Source organism: Triturus cristatus, chromosome 5_2 (genome assembly GCF_964204655.1).
Source record: "Triturus cristatus chromosome 5_2, aTriCri1.1, whole genome shotgun sequence".
NCBI lineage: Eukaryota > Metazoa > Chordata > Amphibia > Caudata > Salamandridae > Triturus > Triturus cristatus.
In genome coordinates, this window is record NC_140588.1 from 350,024,251 (window position 1) to 350,043,871 (window position 19,621).

Here is a 19,621-nt window from a genome sequence, read left to right on the forward strand (position 1 = left end):
TAAGTGAAGCTGCCAGCTTGTGTAATAGACGCAACTGTGCATGTTTCAGGGACCCTTTGGCATCCAAATAGCACACCTGCTTATACGGCTTGGTCTATCTTCACGCTTTATGCCAGACACTAGGCACATTGGGTTTTCGTTCATGCACGTGCATCAAGCTTTACTCCCCGGAGTGAAGGCTGCCATAGTGGGTCTTCCTCCCTGAATGAACCTTCCCCGGCTAGGAACAGTGCAACGTCCTAATCTAGCAAGAGAGTCGCAGCTGCAACTTGTAGATATACAGTCCAGTTTAAATTTACATCCAAAACTGCAGTGGTGGGTATGGAAAGCAATCTTCCATTGCCACGTGGATCCCCTCGCTCACTAGTAAGAATCCTCTTGTGAAAACCTAGTCTAACCAGCAAAATGTGTGGTTACCCCCAGATACTATTAAATCAAAGCAGCCCTGCTTCAATGAACTATAGAAGAGGTGCCCTTGATACGGATAAGAAAACAGGGCTTTGTGAGTGAGAGGTTTCCTTAAGTCAGGAAGAGGAGGTTAGTGGGCCTTTACAGAACTTTTAGGAGTATTTTGGGCAAGGTGGGCTCACGTAGGTTACAGATCCTTGACTCTAATCTCCTAATAATCACTGAGACGAGGAAGAAAATGTTTAGGCTGTACAGTAACCATGTATGATCCTGTTGGTTTGTGTGCAAATTCAAAATGAGTGCTTCAATTCAATACCTGTTGTGAGACAATGGTTTTTTGCATGGTCCACCCCCATTTTTTGACTATTAAGTACTGGTGTAATAACTCAGTAGTGCACTGGGCCCTGCTGACCAGGCCTCAGTGCGTGTTTTCTGACCCTCAAAAGTGTATGTCTAATTGGCTTATGCCCAATTGGCATATGTTAACCTACTTATAAGTCCCTAGTACAGAGATCTTCAAACTGGGGGGGGCATCCCACTGGGGGCCGTCAATGTGTTCGGGGGGGTGTAATTGGGGCTGCAATTAATTTCATGTAAATGAAGATAGCTTGGATGCGTAAAAGGCATGTTTCTAGGCTGTCTTCATTTACAGGCATCAGTTAAATGTGCTTTTTATGTTGTTTTTTTTACACCAAATGGCAGAAAGCCTGTTTTGAGCATCTGGCCTTGTGGTAATGGCCCTGCTGAGTGGGTAGAGTGGGCTGCATGATTTGTAGAGCTGTAGGTATCATTGTTGCTGCAGTTGGAGGGCATACTTGCTGTGCCAGTGTTTCTTTGAGTCTTGGAGCAATGGCCCAGGCGAGGGGAAACAATGAAGCAGAGGAGACACCTTGATTAGGGCATCAGAGAGATGAGAGGGAGAGGGATGCTGAGAGTTTGGAGGGAGTGGGAAGATGACGGCTAGAGCGGTCGACCTCGAAGCTGGGGAACCGGGTTCGATTCTCGGCAGGGACGCTGAACATCCTGTGATTCTGGGCAAATCACTTAATCTCCCCATGCCTAACAAAAATTATTGTATCTGATAGAGACATCTAGCTGCTGTTTCCTTAACTTAGAATATCCCCAGGCATCAGACTGGATCCGGAAAAACTTTTGCAGCAGCACCTCTGCGCGCCGGGGGACGGCGCCACACAACCCCGCCCTGACGTCGTCCACGTACATGACGTAAGCGAGGTCATACAAGTCCCTTCCGGCACACTGACGTCCGTTTCCTTCTTTTCCACATGCAACGCGGATCCGGAGTGAGCGGTTCCTCTGGCCTGTTTTCAGGCCTCCTTGTCGACGCTTCGCGTCAGGAACAGTGTGCGATGCCTTCGGGCTTTAAAACGTGTAATTCCTGTTCGCGACAGATGTCCGCGACGGACCCGCATCTTATTTGTATGTGGTGTCTGGGCGAGCACCATGACTCCACGGACTGCGAAGCCTGCCAACGCCTGAAGCCGAAGTCTCGGCGGGAGCGCCGTAAGAAGCTTCTGTTGGCACGGCTGTCCCGGTCGGAGTCGTCTCACCCCCCGGCCTCTTCATCAACGGCAGGTCCCTCTACTGTCCGTTTCCGCCGTTGTTCAGTCTCCGGGGCCGTCGTTTGCCACTTGGTAAGTCGAGGCGCTTGTTGCCGAGGTCTTCGACCTCCCCTTCTTCTATTGTCAGGGGCACTGGTTCCCGGAACATTCCAGACATGCGCTCCCAACAGTCGCCCCCCCTCTATCCACCCTTTCCGGGTGTTGGGGCGACTCGGGCCCAAATGGAGGCATATGCCGCCGCTCTGCAGGCCTCCCTTGTGTCCGTCCCTGGGGCGTACTCGGGGCCTCTGCTTTTTGTGTGATCTCCGACCGACTCCCCGGTGGGTTCGCCCCCGGCGCCAATTGAGCCTTTGCCCCCCTGGAACGTCGGAGATGTGGTGCCAATAGGGCGCGGCCCACCTGGGTCCCCCTCTGCGACCCACGGCACCTCTGCTGCACCGCATAGCCCTGCTGGGCTCCGTGTGGCGTCCCAGGTGGTTACCGGTGCTCATAGCCCTGCCTTGAGCACACCTCGGGCTCCCAGGCAGGCGGTCGCCTGTCCGGAGCTGGGGTCGGCGCCAGAGGCTCTCCTCCCCGGCTCCGTCTCCGCTTCTTTCTCCGGAGTCTGAGCCTGTCATGGATGAGGTGGAGTCGGCGCTGCCCCTCGCCGGCGCCTTCTTCTTCGGAAGGGGAGCTTGTCATAGTTTCGGCGCTGGACGGCGCCGAGTCGATGCTGGATGCAGCCGAGTCGGTGACTGACGAGGCGCGGACGCACGTCGTTTGGCGCTGTGTCAACGCCGAATTATGGACTCTTCTCTAGAGGCCTCTGGAGAGAGTTCGGCGCTGCCCTCTCGCCCGGCGTCACCGGAGGTATTGTTGCCAGTGCCCCCCTTGAAATTTGTGGAGCCTCCTCAGGAGCTCCCAGACCCGTCAGGCTTTTCGCCTCCCAGGAACCACGTCAGGATCCTCATTCTTCAATGGGGCTCCCTTCCGTGGGGCATTGGTCGCACCTTCATTGTCTTGGGAGGGTCAGCTTACAACCCTCCCCCACTAATGAGTTGTTGTCCCCTCTGCGGAGGGCTACCGAGGCTGGTGCAGCTTTCTTGAGAGTGGTCTCATTGGCCACCCGCATTTTAAACATGCAACCCCCTTCTGCCCCGTTGTCTGTGGACCCCTTGCTTGAGGTCCTTCACCGGGGGTCCAGGAATGTGGAGACGCTTCTACCCTTTGAGGCTTCCCTTTATGATTCCCTTTTGGGTACCTGGGTCCGGCCTGCTTCAGGTGACCCGGTGGCTCGTTCAGTTTTGCACCGTCACCGTTCAGCTGTGTATGATCCTGTTTGTCTTTTTGTGCATCCTGATGTGCAGGGGTTTGTGTTGCAGACTTCCTTTCCTTCACTGCCCCCTCTAACGCTTCCTCCCTCACGGGAGTCTAGATGGCTTGAGTCATGGGGTAGGAACATCTTTGCTTCCACTAGTGCGGCCCTACGGTCCTTAAATACAGTGTGTGTTTTGGCTCAGGCTATCTCTGCCCTGTGGGATTCTGCAGAGTCTTTGCTTTCTGCCACCTCTGAAGGTGCTCGTGTTGATCTCCTTCGCCTCCTCTGCGATGGCCGGGACCTTGCCGAATTCACAATCCGCTCTGCCTTAGATACTGCGGATTCTTTGGGCCAAGCTATGGCGGGCTCTGTTGCCTTAAGGCGTCACGCTTGGTTGCAAGATAGTGTCTTCCCTGAAAATATCCGGGAGCGACAGGTTGACTTACCCTTTGATTGGGTTTTGCTGTTTGATGCTCACGCTGAGTCGACGGTTCACCGGCTCCTTGTAGGTTTTCATCCTTCCTCTTAGGTCTTCTTAGGCCTATCTTCCATGGTGGTACTTTTTCATTTTGCATCCCTTAGATGCGCTCCTTGTTTAACATGGGCGCTGAACCTTACGTATTCTTTTCTGTGGTCAAGGGTGATTACCCTTTTATTGGCATCCCTTGGGTGCGTTTTGCTTTGAGCTGCCTGTTGGCTTGCTATGCCCGTGTTCCACGGGTTGCTGTGTCTGGTCCTCTGACTGTGGTATTAAGCCGGCGGCTCAGCTCTGTAGTGTCATACGGCTCGGAACTCAGGTTCACGGGTTCAGTTTGTTACTGCGCTCTTTTAGCTTGGCTTATTGCCCTAAGAGGTGTTCCCCGTTGTTTGGGGTATGCATACTCCATGTGGGGGTACTTGTATGCTATTATATAGCTTTGCTTATTTCACCTGGACCTGGAGAGCCTGTGTCTCCATGCGTCATCTGGTGGTCCGATTGTCCGGTGTTCCCTGTTGTTTCCTGGGGCCAACTGCTTACGCCATGGTCATCCACCTCTTTGGGAGGTTTCATGGTCTCTTCTACAACGGCTCCTGTCTCCCCTTACTGTGCTAGGTATGATCTGGTATGGACATGTTCTTGCTCTGTCTCTACATGATTATATCAACCGGCATGTATACAGAATGTATAAACATATAATTTATATGTTTATACATTCTGTATACATGCCAGTTGCCTTGGTATTCCTCTTCCTATGTCGCCACCTCTTTCGAGGCTGCACAGTCCGGACCAATATCTCCATGTGTGTGGGAGCTTTTCTATGTTGTTGCAACTTGCCCATAGGTTCCTCCTTGCTTCTGCTTATTGGGGTAATTTCCCAATTTGACATAAGCTCCTTTTTTTTTTTTTTTTTTTGGTGTTCGACGCTGTACGTGTCTTTTCTGGAGTGTTGGTCTCGGATTCAGAGACTCTTCCCACTATTCGTAAATTTGGCGTTTTTTGGCCACTTCCTTCGGATATGCCCTTTTCCACGTTTTCACATACTATTGTTACAGCTAGGCCTGCGGGACAGTTCTATTGTGGGTTGTTTCTCACTCTGGCTTCATATTGCCCGGTCGGGCACTCTTATGCTTCTTGTGTAAGCCACTTTAAGGTCTCTCTGGTTGTTTGCCTACTGCATATTTCTTCCTGCTTCGGCAGGTTTACAATTGATGCTAAATGCCCCTACTTACCCTTTTTGGGGATTGTGTGTGCACTTGGCATGTTTCCTGTCCCGTTGGCTATTCCCAACACATGGCTCAGGTTCTAGCTCTTGCCTTTGGGCTCGTGACACCGGCTCCTTCGACTTCCTTCTTAGGTTAGTCTGTTTGCATCTCTTCAAGTTCATTTCGAACTTGGGTCGGTGTACTCTTCGGGTGCCATTAAGCAGAGAGCGGTCCTTCTTCCCCTCTCTCTCTCTCTTTCTTTGCTCTGGTATAGGTCTTTTGCCGTTCTACCTGTCATTTTTATAAGGGTATGGTGTGGCGCCATTCTGATGTTTTTGGGATATCTTCTATCCTGTTATTTCTGCTCATTCGAGCTGCTGGGTTGCTCTCTGGCTGTTCCGCCACAGCTCCCCCCCCCCCCCCTTATCCGTCACTCTGTTGCCAGATTGGATGCTTGGCGCTTTCTGTTGTTGTCTCGCAGACCCACCCCCCCCATTTTGGGGTATGGCTGTGGTATCTATTCTAAGTTAAGGAATCTGCGGCTAGATGTCTCTATCCGATCTACGAGTTACTTACCTTCGGTAACGATGTATCTGGTAGAGACGTTGTCTAGCCACAGATTCCTTAACGCCCACCCAGCCTCCCCGCTCTGCGAGGACCTTGCCAAGTGGGGTTCTCCACTGGCCCCTTTTGCAGTTGGCATTGGTTTTTCTCTCATGGGTGCTCACATTGTTGCATCCCTTTGAGATTTGCCATAATACAGCTGGCTCCCTCTCAGGGGTTTCTGTTACCATAATACAGCTGACTCCCTCTCAAGGGTTTCTTACCTGTAAAATGATGCCTTTTGATTAACATTCACCAGGAGATATATCTCCCTTTTCTTATCTTCTCCTGCTGCCTTTCCTCCCTCCCACCTTCTCTATTGGCTCAGGGTTCTGGTCTCCTCTACAGTCGTCTTCTTAGGGGATCTGTTGACCTCTGTTTCAGACCTCCATTACTATAGGGGGAAGTGCCAGTCTTTTCATACCTTCTTGTGGTGGACTGTTCTCTCTGTGCTCCGTTCTTGCTAGACGACACAGTTCTACATGGTACTGACAGTCTATTTCTGTCTGTTGTTCTGCATGGTAATAACAGTCTATTTCTGTCTGTTGAGATATTCTTCCCTTGTTGCACTTGTCAAGGGTATTCGCTTAGCTTGCGGTGTTCTTTCTCACTGCTTTTCCACTTATATGTAGGCAGTGTCTAATTCTGTCTTTTACAATGGTGTCTTGCACCAACCTCCTTATTTATTCACAGATTTTCATCCCTCGCACACTGTTCCCATACTTTCACAGTTTTTTTGTTGGTGGCTTCGCGTTGTGTCGTGGAAAAGTTTTTCAGAAGAAAACTGACGTCAGCGCGCCGGGAGGGACTTATATGACCTCGCTGACGTCATGTAGGTGGACGACGTTGGGGCGGGGTCGTGGGGCGCCGTCCCCTGGCATGCAGAGGTACTGCTGCAAAGATTTTTCCAGATCCAGTCTGACGCCTGGGGATATTCTAAGTTAAGGAATCTGCGGCTAGACAACGTCTCTACCAGATACCTCGTTACCGAAGGTAAGTAACTCGTACGTCCATCTGTAAAACAACTGGTGCTCATGTAAAGTGCTCTGATACCTTCGGATCGAGTTCACTCTATATAAAACTGCCCCCCCCCCCCCACCCCCCCTCCAAAAAAAAAGATGGAAGGGAGAGTGATGGTGTGAAATAGGAGCCCATGTTGGTAACAAAAATCGAAGGTGACAGCAAGGCAGTGTGTATCATTAGTGAAAAAGGTGCAGTGATACTTTTGCCCAAGGGTCCCACTGCATCACAATTCTTAATGTTTTACAATAAAAAATTTGCATGGGGGGTCATTTTAATATCTAGCCTTAGGGGAGATAGTGCCCTGGACACTAAAAAGGGGGGCAGCATGCAGTAGCTCATTTTCTTTCAGAAAGAGAACGAAATGATGGTCTGACATGGTGGGGAAGGAGTAAAAGAAGAGGCGATTGCCTTCTTCTCAGGGCTACAGCCATCATTAGTGCAGCAGGTGGAGTGCTTTGGGGCCCACAGTACCCCGATTATGGGCAGTAACTCTACTGGTCAATTCTGTTCTTGTTTGATGCTGTTGCTTTTTTAGATGTCCCACATTTAGAGTGGATTACGAGTCACAGTAAAGCACCTCTCAAATGATCTCATGATCCCTGCCTTCTGTGATCATCCCTCCCCCTCCCCAAATCCTTGCCATTTCGTTTTGGAGGGCGGCCCAACTTCAAAACATTTTGCTTAAGTGGGATGGAGGTGCTCAGAGCAAAAAAGTTAGAAGACCTCTGCCCTAGTATATGTTACCTAGGGCCTGTAAGTTAAGTGTCCCTCGTGTACCACAAGTGTGATAAAGCAAAGCTAGACTCCCAGTCTGACATTGCAGGCTGACAGAGCAGTTTTTAAAGTGAATACTCGACTTTGCAATTTAAACCAATGGCAATGCCCAAACCTTCCTTTTTGATATTAATAAGTCACCTTTTAGGCAGGCCTACTGAGCCCTAAAGCCAGGGTGCATTATATTAAAAAGACGGACATGTCGCAATCCTGAGCAGAATTTAAAACCTATGCTCTAAGATGTTGAGCTATTCGGTCAACATTCGGGCTTAAACATCAACATCAAGTCTTTGATATTTCCACTCACTAGTGCGACTACCCCATTCACATTGACTATCCTATAGAATAGACTACAAACCCAGTGCGCTATCTGGGAATTCAGGTACACACTGATCTCAAGGTGATACTGCATGAAAACTACGGGCACGTAGTGCAGAAATTGAAAGACTCAATTGACAAATGGATTAGACTCCCACTGTTTCTTATAGGCCGCATAGCCCTAATGAAAATGGTTGTGCTTCCTCTTCTTATTTGCGAATATCCCAATTACATTGCCTAAGTCATTCTTTCAGAGCTTCCGTACCCTCATGATACGGCTTGCCTGGGCCGGGAAGCAGCCACGGATTAAGTAGGACACGTTAACAAAAACATACATAGAGGGTGGTTTAAATGCCCCAGACTTAGAAAGATACTATAGGGCCGCACAGGTGTTGAATGCATATTATTGGATTCATGGACCCCAGGACTTACCACAACTAAACATTGAAAGAAACGTGGTCAGCCCTATCCCATTGCTGAAAACACTATTAAGTGGGTCCCAGGGGAGACTCCGCATCATAGACCCAATAGGATGCACGAGAACTCAAATGAAAAACACAGCAGTGGCCCAGCAGCTCACGCTCAAATACTCTCCCAAATTGCCTATCAAATGGTGTGATTAGTTCCCGATGTGTGAAGATAGGGCAGTTATACAAACACTTGGCACGTTACAAATTGAGCGGGTGGGGGATTTCTTTTTTGACGGTACAGTGAAAACGTGGTAGCAAACATTAGCACACGCACCTCAGACATCGCCGCTAAAAGCTTTTCAATACTACAGGGCTCGACAAGTGCTGCGCGTTATACTAGGGGAGGACATGGCAGATCCACAAGAGATGAAGTCATTAACATATCTCCTTCAGACTAGCTCTCCACAGCGCAGAATTACAACGTTATATGCACTCAGCAGGGGGCGTAACACTTAGACACCACACAAAACCCAGCTTTAGTGGCAGGAGGAGCTGAGCATAGAAATCACTGAGACACAGTGGGCGCAATGCTTTGCAAACACCAAGTCCATCTCCCAGAATGGGTGACACAGGCTGATACATTATAATTTATAAATACCTCCACCGGGTATACTACATTCCAGCTCGGTTATTCAAATATGGCTTGAACGAAGATGACAGATGCCCAAGGTGCAGGGCTGATAATGCAAACTTTACCCACCTGGCTTGGGAGTGCCCCAGGATACGTGTATTCTGAAGGGAGGTATTTTTGGCCTTAACACAGATGTTGAAGCTCCCAATCCCAGAGACCCCACTGGTTGCGCTCCCAGGTTATGATAAAGATATATACAAATCAGGATGCAAACTGGCGGCTATTAGCCTCCTACTAGCGAAACAGAGGATAGCAGTGTGTTGGTTGCATGGCCCTCTGCTCAAGTTATCGGATTGGTGCACTGACCTGGCTTATTGTTCCACACAATCGGACAATTATAATGCTCTAATTAGAGAAAGATGCCGACCTAAGAATATATGGGGACCTTACCAGACTTATATGATTCAGAAGGCCATGGAAGAAGTAGAGCCTGTGGGGTCCAACAGAAGAGGTGTGGGTTGAGATGCAGGGAGGTGGTTGGAGTTACTCAAGGCTATGAAATATGGACCGCACATATATGCAGGGAAATGTAAACAACAGATAGTGGGAGCATGCACCCAGAGGTCAATATCCAGCCCGAACAACAGTGTATAAAGGTGGCAGATATACAGCGGTAATCATTACATCGCTTACAATGTGCTGACCGGGGGATGTATGAAACAGTATTTGTATCCGTGATTATGTATTATTGTGCTGCTTGTCTGACTTTAAGACTACAACATTTAAATAAAGTTTTAAAAAAAAGATGGACATGTGTTTTATTACCCTGGAATGTCATTTTTACTACAGAATGACTAGTAGCCCCATTGGCGAGTATGAAGTTCCATGCTGACAACTCAGCACTGCTAACGTCCAAATAGGACTACTAAGGGCTCGATTCCGATCTTGCTGGGAAAGCCCTACGGCCGACTCGTGCCAGTATCGCTTTCCCACCGACTCGTGCTCCTGGGCTCCGAGCGACAGAGCACGATGCGCTGCAGCGCTGACGGAGCCCCATTGAAGTCTATGAGAGCCTGGTGTACGTTGCGTACATAGGCACCAATAGACAAAAAATGCACGTCTCGGACAAGGGCACCCCCTGTTGCGGGGATGCTTCGGTCCAGCCCGCTTCGTGCATGCATGTGTAGGCGACCCCCCCAGTGATCGAGTCGTAGGGCCCCGGGTGAAGGGGCGCCCGCTATGGACCCCCAAAGTCCGCTTCCCAGAGCTTTTTCATGTCGGAGGGTCCGAGTTGATCCGGCTGCTCGTTGCGCGCATTGTACTTGGTCGCTCAGGAATCGGACCCATTGCACGGTGCGCGTCGATAAAGTTGAAGTCGTCCGGACGGCATCGCTGACAGGTATGAGTCGGGCGGATTGCGAGGCTATCCTCGCATTGTACTTGCTCGCTCATAAAGTTTTAGGGGTCGTCTGGAAAGCGCGCGTACGTATGTCGTCAGGTGCCCCTCCGACAGAGATCGGAATCGGGCCCTAAATGTGGTACTTCAAAGTTTCAAATGAATCATTGCATTAAACCGAACTTGTTGGTCAAGTTGAGTTTAATGTAACTTTTGCACACATGGTGTAGGAAGCTGGTCCCTCTATATACTATACCAAAAAGAGGTATAGTGTGCAGAGGGTCCAGTGGATCCCCAGAGGCTTTACAGAGGCTAAAGTAGATAATACTAATGCTCTCTTTTGTGTTAGTGAGGTCAAGCAGTTAGGCTTATCAGAGGGTAGAACTAAGCTTTTGTTGTAGTCGCAGTTGCAATAAATGAGGCACACACCCAATGAATAAATCTGAGGCCAATTTATAAACAAAATAATTGGTTATATTTATTTTGAGAACCACAGAACTTCATCTCAGGTAAATACGTTTTTCAATAGGAATACTTTTCAATACAAAAAGTAGACACTTAGTGCAATTCTTAGACTTTTCAATGTTAACCTATGGGAGAAAGAAATCATTCAGCATACAGGTAGGTAACATCGACTTACAGTACCAGTCTTTGGAAGTTAAGACAAGTACTGGGCAAGGTTCAAAACCACACCAACAGTACACCAGCAGCGGCCAGGTGCAGGGTGCAAATACAGGGTCGGGTGCTCTATGCAAATCAATAGAGATTGCTTAAATCGGAAAGAGGCTGCTTACAGATAAGTAACAGTGGCTTGGGAGACCAGTCACCAGGGGTTGAGACAAGCACTGGACAAGGTCCAAAGTAGCACCAAGAGCAGCATGGGGAGGCCGGGTGTAGGGTGCTAACAGAGCATCATGCGCCCAATGCAAGTCATTGGAGAAAGACCAAATCGGAAAAGGGCTGCAGGCTCAGGCCAGGAGGCCGGTCAGGGGAGCCCAACAGCTGGAGAGATAATTTGTGATGCTTGGGGACATAGGGACACCTTTGGTCCTCTTCACCAAGGCCCAGGGTGGACGGGTGCAGGGATTCCCTCTGGTGTTTGAAACTGCTTACCTGGGCAGGTCGCGGTTGAGAAGGTCTCCGTGCAGAGGCTGCAGGTGACGTCAGGGAGTCCAGGAGGGGTCAACCATTGGTGGACTTGGGCTCTGGAATGATAGGAAACATTGTTGGTGCCAATGGGCCTTTTGAAATCAGGCCGGAGGTATCGGGTGCAGAGGTGGAACCGGGTGTCATGTTTCAATGTTCTTCAGGTCACAGAGACCTTGCTTGGAAGTTGGTGTTTTTGAACAGTTCCGCTGTCCTCTGGAGGTCTTGATCTTTGGTGAAGGCAGGCAGTGTTCCCAGAGTTTTGGAGGTTGCTGGACTGCAGAACAAGTCGACTTTGGCGCAGTTTTTGTAGAGTGAGGCAGACTGGACAGGTGAGCCTGGGGCCAAGTCAGGTGCTTTCTGCACTCTTCTCTGCTTTTGAAGCTCTGTGGTGCCCGGTTCTTCTTAGCTCGTCAGGAACTGAAGTTCAGGGCTCTGGGGGGCCACCTAAATACTACATTTAGGGGTGTTTAAAAGGAGTGTCAGGTAGTTACCAATTGGCTACTGACCTTAAGGGTGACTACGCCCTCTAAATACTCACCCCACGTGGCTATTAGCATATCCCTTATCCTAGTAGGCTAGTTTCCCTCAATTCAAGATGGAGAGGTGAGACGGGGTGGGAGGTCCACTTCAGCTCAGGGGTGACACCAGCGGAGAGTGGACACATTTCCTAATCTCAGTATTTTTCCCACCTGTCTTGCCTCCAAAAAGTGGGGCATAGACAGGATGCCAGCAAATCCACTAGTTGGAGTTGCCAGTGGCCACATTACAAAGGAAGCCTTTGAGGCTCACCACCCTACTATGCTGTATCTGCAGGGAAGAGGTGTGAAGCTCCTCTGACCAGAGCAGGCTTTGTTTCTGACCCACAAGAGCACAAGGCTCTCATCTCAGGGGGTCAGCAACATGTCTAAAAGTGGCAGGCTGGTGGGAACTAGTCAGGCATACACTAGTGGGTTGGTAGGTTTCAGGGGTCCCTGTAAGGGGTTCTCTGTGTTTAATATTGAATACTTCTGACACTGGAATCAGTGCAGGTTTATTACAAAGAGTTGTTTGGTACCAAACATCCCATAATTTAGTGAAGCTATCATGGAGATGGGAAAATCGTAATGACGAATGTCCAGACCATGTACTCACTCTGGCTCCTCGGTTTATTTGCAATATCCAGGGATCAACATGGATCTTGCAGGGGCGTATCTGCTCATGCAGATTTGCCCTCACTGGAAATATAGTGCCTCCTGCCTTATGACTACAAGGCCTGCTATAGGGGTGACTTACCCATATCCCAGGCAGTTTCTGTGGGCATGGCATTCTGGGATGTGTGCCATGTCGATTCTTCAGTTTGGTCTGCACCAAGGCACGCAGTCTGCTATGGCAGAGTGCAGAGCCTTGGTGAGGGGACCCTAGGGTGGCACAATTCGTGCTGCAGCCCTTGGGGTCCCTCTTCAGTGCCAATGCCCTAGGTAGCAGGGTTACCATCTACTTGGGACAGACCAGTGAAGGTCTCAGGGGGCCTGTCGAAGTTACATGATTTTCCAGGCAAAAAGTGGTGGCTAACCATGTCCAAAAGACACACTTTCCTACACACTGCAACTTTAGAAAGTTGCCACTTTGTTGCCTAAAGTTTCCAGTAGTCGTGTACGATTGTACATACGTTGTTGTCCTCAATATAGCTTTCTGACTTCTTAGAGAGAGGTGTGAATGACTTGCAGTATAAGAAACAAAGGATCTGGAAACAGTAGTGGTGTGACCTGCTTCTTTTAGGATGGCCAGGATCGATGTGAACCAAAAAAGCGAGTTTCAATGGGGAAGTCACCTTTGAAGGGCAAATGGTGATCACACCAGGAAGGGCCTGCTCTTCTGCTTTATCAGACAGACTGGCATTTCGGGCAGAAATGGGTAAGCCTTTGTCAAACCAGTTCTTTCAAGGGCGTGTAGCCTCCAGGAAGCCACACCTCTGGGTTTGGCTATGGTGCTCCAGTCACCAAGAGAAGGGTTCTGCCATGTTGGGAGTAGGCAGAATAGTGCATTCTGGCTAGCTAGATGCCACACTTTGCCGAAAGTCATGAGGTGGGAGTGGATCTGGTAGCCCATTGGCTAGTTAGTTGCCACATCCCTGTAGGTTTGTAGAGGGCATATCATTGGCACCCCTAGCACACAAACCAACGATTACATCTGGACTGGAGAGAGGTCTGCCCTGCTGTTCTCTGGATTAGGCAAAGAGAGGCTGTGCCAAAGACTGGACTGCACATGATGCGTCTTGAGTTGGCTAAAAAAGGACTGTGTCTGTGGTGTCCTGCTTGAGGAAAAGTTAACCCAGTGCCCCAGTCAAAGAATGTGACTCCAAGAGTCAGCTGGCTTACTCCCTGTTACAGCAACAGGGCCATAAAAGCTAAGAAGCCTGCTTCTTTAGAGCCCAGTGCCAAGAAAACTGGACACTACAGTGCAGCCTAGGAGACAGAGTCCTGACCCTCAAAAATTGCACCCGAGTCTACTGAACTGGGAGAGTTGTCATAGTGCAGTTTTCGTCAACCAGCACAGAAGTTACTGCAAGTTAATGGTTTCCTGTAACCAGAGACCAGTGGCAACTGGTTTTGTGCTGGCCTTCACCCGGACTTTGTGAGACAACAACCTCTGAGGCCAAAGCCAACCCTCCTTATTCTCGGACCAAGGGGTGGCCACAGGAAGACATCTTGAAACCTTGAAAATCTTCAGCACCCTGCATAACTTGCACCAGGGCCACTCTATTGATTCCAATGGCAGTTCACCCATAGAATCTGGAACTTGACTGGAGACTGCTTAAACCTGGAGGTAACTCTTCAACTGGTCCCAACTGTTCCCTGTGGATGGCTTCCTATTGGAATTGGACCCCACAAGATTGCCTTTATAGCCATTTTCAAGTTAATTGTTGTGGCGAACCATAAACTGCAAGTCGCAGTAGATTTAAATTTTTTATTCCACTAAGTGAGAAGCTGTGATTCATTGTTGCTTTAAAAATCCATATCTCCGGAACCCTCCGGTGGATTTTTGATGTTGAGGTGTTTATTCAAAGATAAAAATACTATCTATTTTTATAAATTGGTGTTGGATTTTTATTGTGTTGAGTTTTCTTCTTTTTCAGCTATTTGGAACCTTCTAAATGCTTTACACTTGATCCTTTCATAAAGCCTGACTGCTCGGAGCTACAGCTTCCAGGACTAAACTAAGGTTTTACAAACAAACCTGACTGGTCCCGATATGCAATTGTGTCTTTATTACACAGTGAGGTGGTGCAACCGCCCCATATAATAAACCACTTTCCTCACACCTGTTTGTTTTATGTGACACAAATATTTTGTTTTTATTGAATACACCTATATTGCAAATAGGCACTGATTTTCATTTTTTTTTTTTAGCCTTTCAGGGGATGTTTCCTCACCTGACTTGTTTGGAAGCATCCATGAAGATTTCAGCTTGACATCTGTAAGTTAATTTTCTTTTGAATGTATTTTATTGCTAATAATTTACAGACACAACAAATATATTTAAAATACGTTGTCAAAAAGTGTATTTTGAGTGTGCTGCCTAACATTTTGCGAAGCACTTCTTTTCAGGGTGGGTTTTTTTGTATTACAAAAAAAGTGTGCAGTAGTTGTCATCAATATCTGATAGAGACATCTAGCCGCAGATTCCTTAACTTAGAATATCTCCAGGCGTCAGACTGGATCTGGAAAACATTTTGCTGCAGCACCTCTGCGCGCCGGGGGACGGCGCCAAACAGCCCCGCCTTGACGTCGTCCACGGACGTGATGTCAGCGAGGTCATATAAGTCCCTCCCGGCGCGCTGACGTCAGTTTTCCTTCTTTTCCGCATACAACAGGGATCCGAAGTAAGCGGTTCCTCTGGCCTGTTTTCTGGCCCTTTTTTGACGCTTCGCGTCTGGAACAGGGTGCGATGCCTTCGGGCTTTAAAAGTTGTACCTCCCTCCTGTTCGCGGCAAATGTCCGTGACGGATCCACACCTTATCTGTATGTGGTATCTAGGCGAACACAGCGACTCGTTGGACTGCGACGCCTGCTAACACCTCAAGCCGAAGTCCCAGCGTGAGCGCAGGATGAAGCTGCTTTTGGCTCGTCTGTCCCGGTCGGAGTCGTCTTGGCCTCCGGCCTCCTCATCTGCGGCAGGCCCCTCTAGCAGTGGGTTCCATGTGTGGCGTTGGCAGTCCTCTGGTTCCCAGGTGCGTCGTTCGCCTCGCTCGGGTAAGTCTTGACGCATGTCGCCGAGGTCCTCGACCTCACTTCCTTCTGTTGTCGAGGGCACTGGTTCCCGGAATCCTCCGGACGTGCGCCCCCGGGAGTCGCCCCTTCCTTATCCGCCTTTTCTTGGCATGGGGGCGACTCCGGCCCAAATGGATGTATACGCAGTGGCCCTGCACGCCTCTCCTGGGTCCCCACCTCTCCCTGGGGCGTCCTCGGAGCCTCCACCACGTGCGGGGTCTCCGTACAACGCGCTGGCGGGTTCACCCCCGGCGCCAACTGTGCCCCTTGCCTAGGGATGATGGAGATATGGCATCATCAGGTCGTGGCCCGGTGGGGTCCCCCTGTTCGACCCATAGCACCGCTGCCACGCCGCATAGCCCAAAGGGGCTCCCCGTGGCGTTGCAGGTGGTTGCTGGTGCTCGCAGCTTGGCTCCGAGCCCACCTCGTTCTCCGGACAGGGGACTGCCTTCTCGGAGGCCGAGCCGGCGCCGGAGGCCGAGCCGGCGCTGGTTCGGTGCCCTCGGCGCCGAGGCCTTTCCTCCCTGGCTCCGGCTCCGGCTCCGGAGGCCGGAGTGGTGCGGGTTCGGCGCAGATGCCTTGCCTCCCTGGCTCCGGAGGCCGGAGAGGCGCTGAGGCCTTGCCTCCCCGGGTCAAGCGCCATCCCTTGCTTCGCGCTCGGAGCCGGTTGTGGTCCAGACAGGGTCCATTCCTTCCTTTGGAGTCGGAGGCTGTTGGGGTTGCTGTTGAGTTGGCGCGGGTCCGGCGTCGTAAGCTTGCCTCCCCTGCTCTGGAGCAGTCCCCGTCTTCTTCGGAAGCGGAACTCGTTGTGGTTGAGGTCGAGTCGGCGCTGGTTGAGGACGAGTCGCAGGATTATTGACTCCTCTCTGGAGGTTTCCAGGGGAAGTTCGGCGTCGACTCAATGACCGGCAACGCCGGGTCTATCCCTGCCTCTTACACCCTTGGAATTTGTGGCCCCCGGCGGACTGCCCGCCTCCTCTGGAGCCCCATCAGGACCCTCATTCGTCAATGGGGCTTCCGTCTTTTGGGCATTGGTTGCATCATCAGTTCATTAGCCAGCCTCCTTGGGGTGGGAGGCTTAGTTTACAGCCCTCCCCACAGATGAGTTGTTGTCCCCTCCTCGGAGGGCTACCGAGGCCGGTGCGGCGTTCCTTAGGGTTGTCTCCTTGGCCGCTCGTGTTCTGAGCACGCACCCTCCTTCAGTCCCCCTGCCAGTTGACCCTCTGCTGGATGTCCTCCACCACGGTTCAGGGACTGTAGAGCCGCTTATACATTTCGAAGCTTCTCTTTATGATGCCCTTTTGGGCACCTGGGCTCAACCAGCTTCCGGTGAACCGTTGGCTCGTTCTATCTTGCACCGCCACTGTCCTGCTCCACATGATCCAGTTTGCTTATTTGTTCACACAGATGTTCCGGGTTTGTCCTGCAAACTGCTTTCCCTTCCTTGCCTCAGCTGTTGCTTCCTCCCTTCCGGGAGTCCAGATGGCTGGAGTCGTGGAGCCGTAACATTTTCGCCTCCACTAGCGCAGCTCTTCGATCACTAAACACACTGTGTGTCTTGGCTCGGGCTACATCTGCCCTTTGGGACTCTTCCGAGACTCTTCTATCGGCCGCTTCTGAGGGTGCTCGTGTTGACCTCTTTTCCGTGATGGCCGTGATTTGGCGGAATTTACAATCCGCTCGGCCTTGGATACTGCGGATTCTTTAGGCCCCCCCTTTTGCTCTCCACCTCTCTTTGCTGCTACGAAGTCTGGTCCTACGTCTCCGTGTTTCATGGAGCACGTCACTGATTGTACTCGAGATTGCCCTAGTTCTGTGCGGCGGTGTCTTTTCTAGCACCTCTATCTTTGCTTTGGTGTCTTTCCCTGCATCTTCGGCACCCAGGGTTCCTTGCGTTCCACTCCCTGGGATGGTCCACCCGCTTCACGATGCTTCTTTTTGGCCTATACTATATAGTCCCACTCTTCTGTACGGGGTAGATTTCCCCTCTCAGTCGGAGGAAGTGGTCTGGATATATGAAGTTCTTCTCAACAGTTATGCGTGTTCTATTCACGGCTCCTAATGGTACTCTTGGTGCCTCTGCGGCCACTCCCTTCGAATATGTCTTTTCTACTATGTCTCCTGTGCCTGCGGGACAGCTCCTCCGCTGCAGGTTGTCCCAGGTGCTGCACCCTGCTTCTTTATATTCGTGGGTGAGTTTTCACCTCGACCTTCAACCTCCTTGGTTGGGCGGTTCCATGCACATTTTCGCTTTCAAAGGGGCTGTCTGCTCTGTGCAGCTACAGAGTGCTACTATCCACCCCTTTCACACTTTTTGATGACTAGGTGTGCACTTGGCGTGTCTTTGTTCCCGCCTGCTCTTCTACAGGTTGCTCAGATCCTGCCTCTGCCTTTCGCTTCATGGCTGTGGCCTTTCTGGCCTCCCTTGCGTGGGCTGGCCTGGTAGGCTCTGGTTATATTTCTTCGTGAAATCCGCTAGCATTCCTTGGTGTCCCTTGAATGCACCATTGAGTGGGGAGCAGTCCTTCTCCCTCTGTCATTCTGGGCTCCCTCTCTTCTGTTCTGGAATAGGGCTAGTGCGGTTTCTACATCTCATACTCTTACGGGTATGGTGCCGCGCAATTCTGGCAGTTTGGGAAGTCTTGTCTTTTGCTCTTTCGAGCCACTTGGGTTGCTCTCTGGCTGTTCCGCTACGACCTTCCCCATAGTCCGTCACTCTGTTGCCGGCACAGTGCTTCGGGCACTTTCTGCTGTTCTATCGCAGACCCACCTCCCCCTGGGGGTATGGCTGTGGTATCTATTCTAAATTAAGGAATCTGCGTCTAGATGTCTCTATCAAATGTACGAGTTACTTACCTTCGATAACGATGTATCTGGTAGACATGTTGTCTAGCCGCAGATTCCTTAACGCCCACCCATCCTCCCCGTTCTGCGAGGACTTTGCTAGATTGGTTTTCCCACTTTGCCTCCTTTCAGTTGCTATTGGTCTTCTTTAAGGGTGCTCACATAGTTGTGATCTCTTTCAGAATTGCCATAGTCGGATGCCTCCCTCCAGGTGGCTTCTTTCCTGTAAACGGAGCCCTTTCTTTCACCTTCCTCAGGAGATTCTTCTTCTTCTTCTCCTGTTGCTGCCTCTCTCCCACCGTCTCCATTGAGTCAGGACCCTTGTCTCCTCTATGGTCGCCTTCTTTGGAGTTTGCTGGTCTATGTTTCGGCCTTCCCTTGCTATAGGGGAATACCATTCTTTTCATACCTTCTACTTTCTCTCAGTAGACTGTTGTTCTTCCTGTGTTCCGTCCTTGTTGGTTGGCACGGTTCTACGTGGTAATGACAATCTATCTGGCCTGTTGCGATTTCTTCTCTTGTTACTCAGCCTTTGGAGACGGTCCATGCTTATCTTTGTGGAGTTTCTTCTCACAGCTTGTTCTGCCCTTACTTCTTCTTGTATATGTCGACAGTGTCTGCTACTGTCTTTTCTGATGGTGTTTTGCACCATCTGCCTTCTTTCTTTTATGAATTTTTCATCATTCGCACACTGTTCCCATACTTTTTGTTGGTGGCTCCGCGTTGTGTCGCAGAAAAGTTTCTCAGAAGAAAACTGACGTTGGCATGCCGAGAGGGACTTGTATGACCTCGCTGACGTCACGACCGTGGACGACGTCAGGGCAGGGTTGTGTGGCGCCGTCCCCCGGCGCGCAGAGGTGTTGCTGCAAAAAGTTTTCTGGATCCAGTCTGACGCCTGGGGATATTTTAGTTAAGGAATCTGCGGCTAGACAACGTCTCTACCAGAGACATCATTACCGAACGTAATTAACTCGTATAATAATATATAAAGCGCAACTCGCCAAAGAATTGTAACCAATATTGATGGCATGACTAAATGCTTGTGGAGATTCACAAACTTGTTCTTAAGAGAAGTATAGATAGCACAGTGCTTCACTTCCCTCAAAATAGGGCCACAGACTTAAATGAAGAGAGTGGAGCATTAGCGACAACAAACCTCTTCAATCCCCGTTTCAGAAATTGCAATCTAAGCTGTGACATGCTGAGACTTGTGACTGTCAGTAATGTGTGAATGAAATCCTCGGTGAGATGGTGA

The 19,621-nt window shown here is 50.2% G+C and overlaps 1 protein-coding gene across 6 annotated transcripts in view; it reads left to right on the top strand.

Moving 5' to 3' along the window:
* EXOC2 (exocyst complex component 2) overlaps nucleotides 1-19,621 on the top strand; it is a 1,204,847-nt gene that overhangs the window by 831,819 nt on the left and 353,407 nt on the right. For all 6 annotated transcript variants that reach the window (XM_085607146.1, XM_085607144.1, XM_085607148.1 and 3 more), the window contains one exon: nucleotides 14,662-14,728. In XM_085607146.1, coding sequence (XP_085463272.1) covers nucleotides 14,662-14,728 — 67 coding nt within the window. The remainder of the gene's footprint in view (nucleotides 1-14,661; nucleotides 14,729-19,621) is intronic.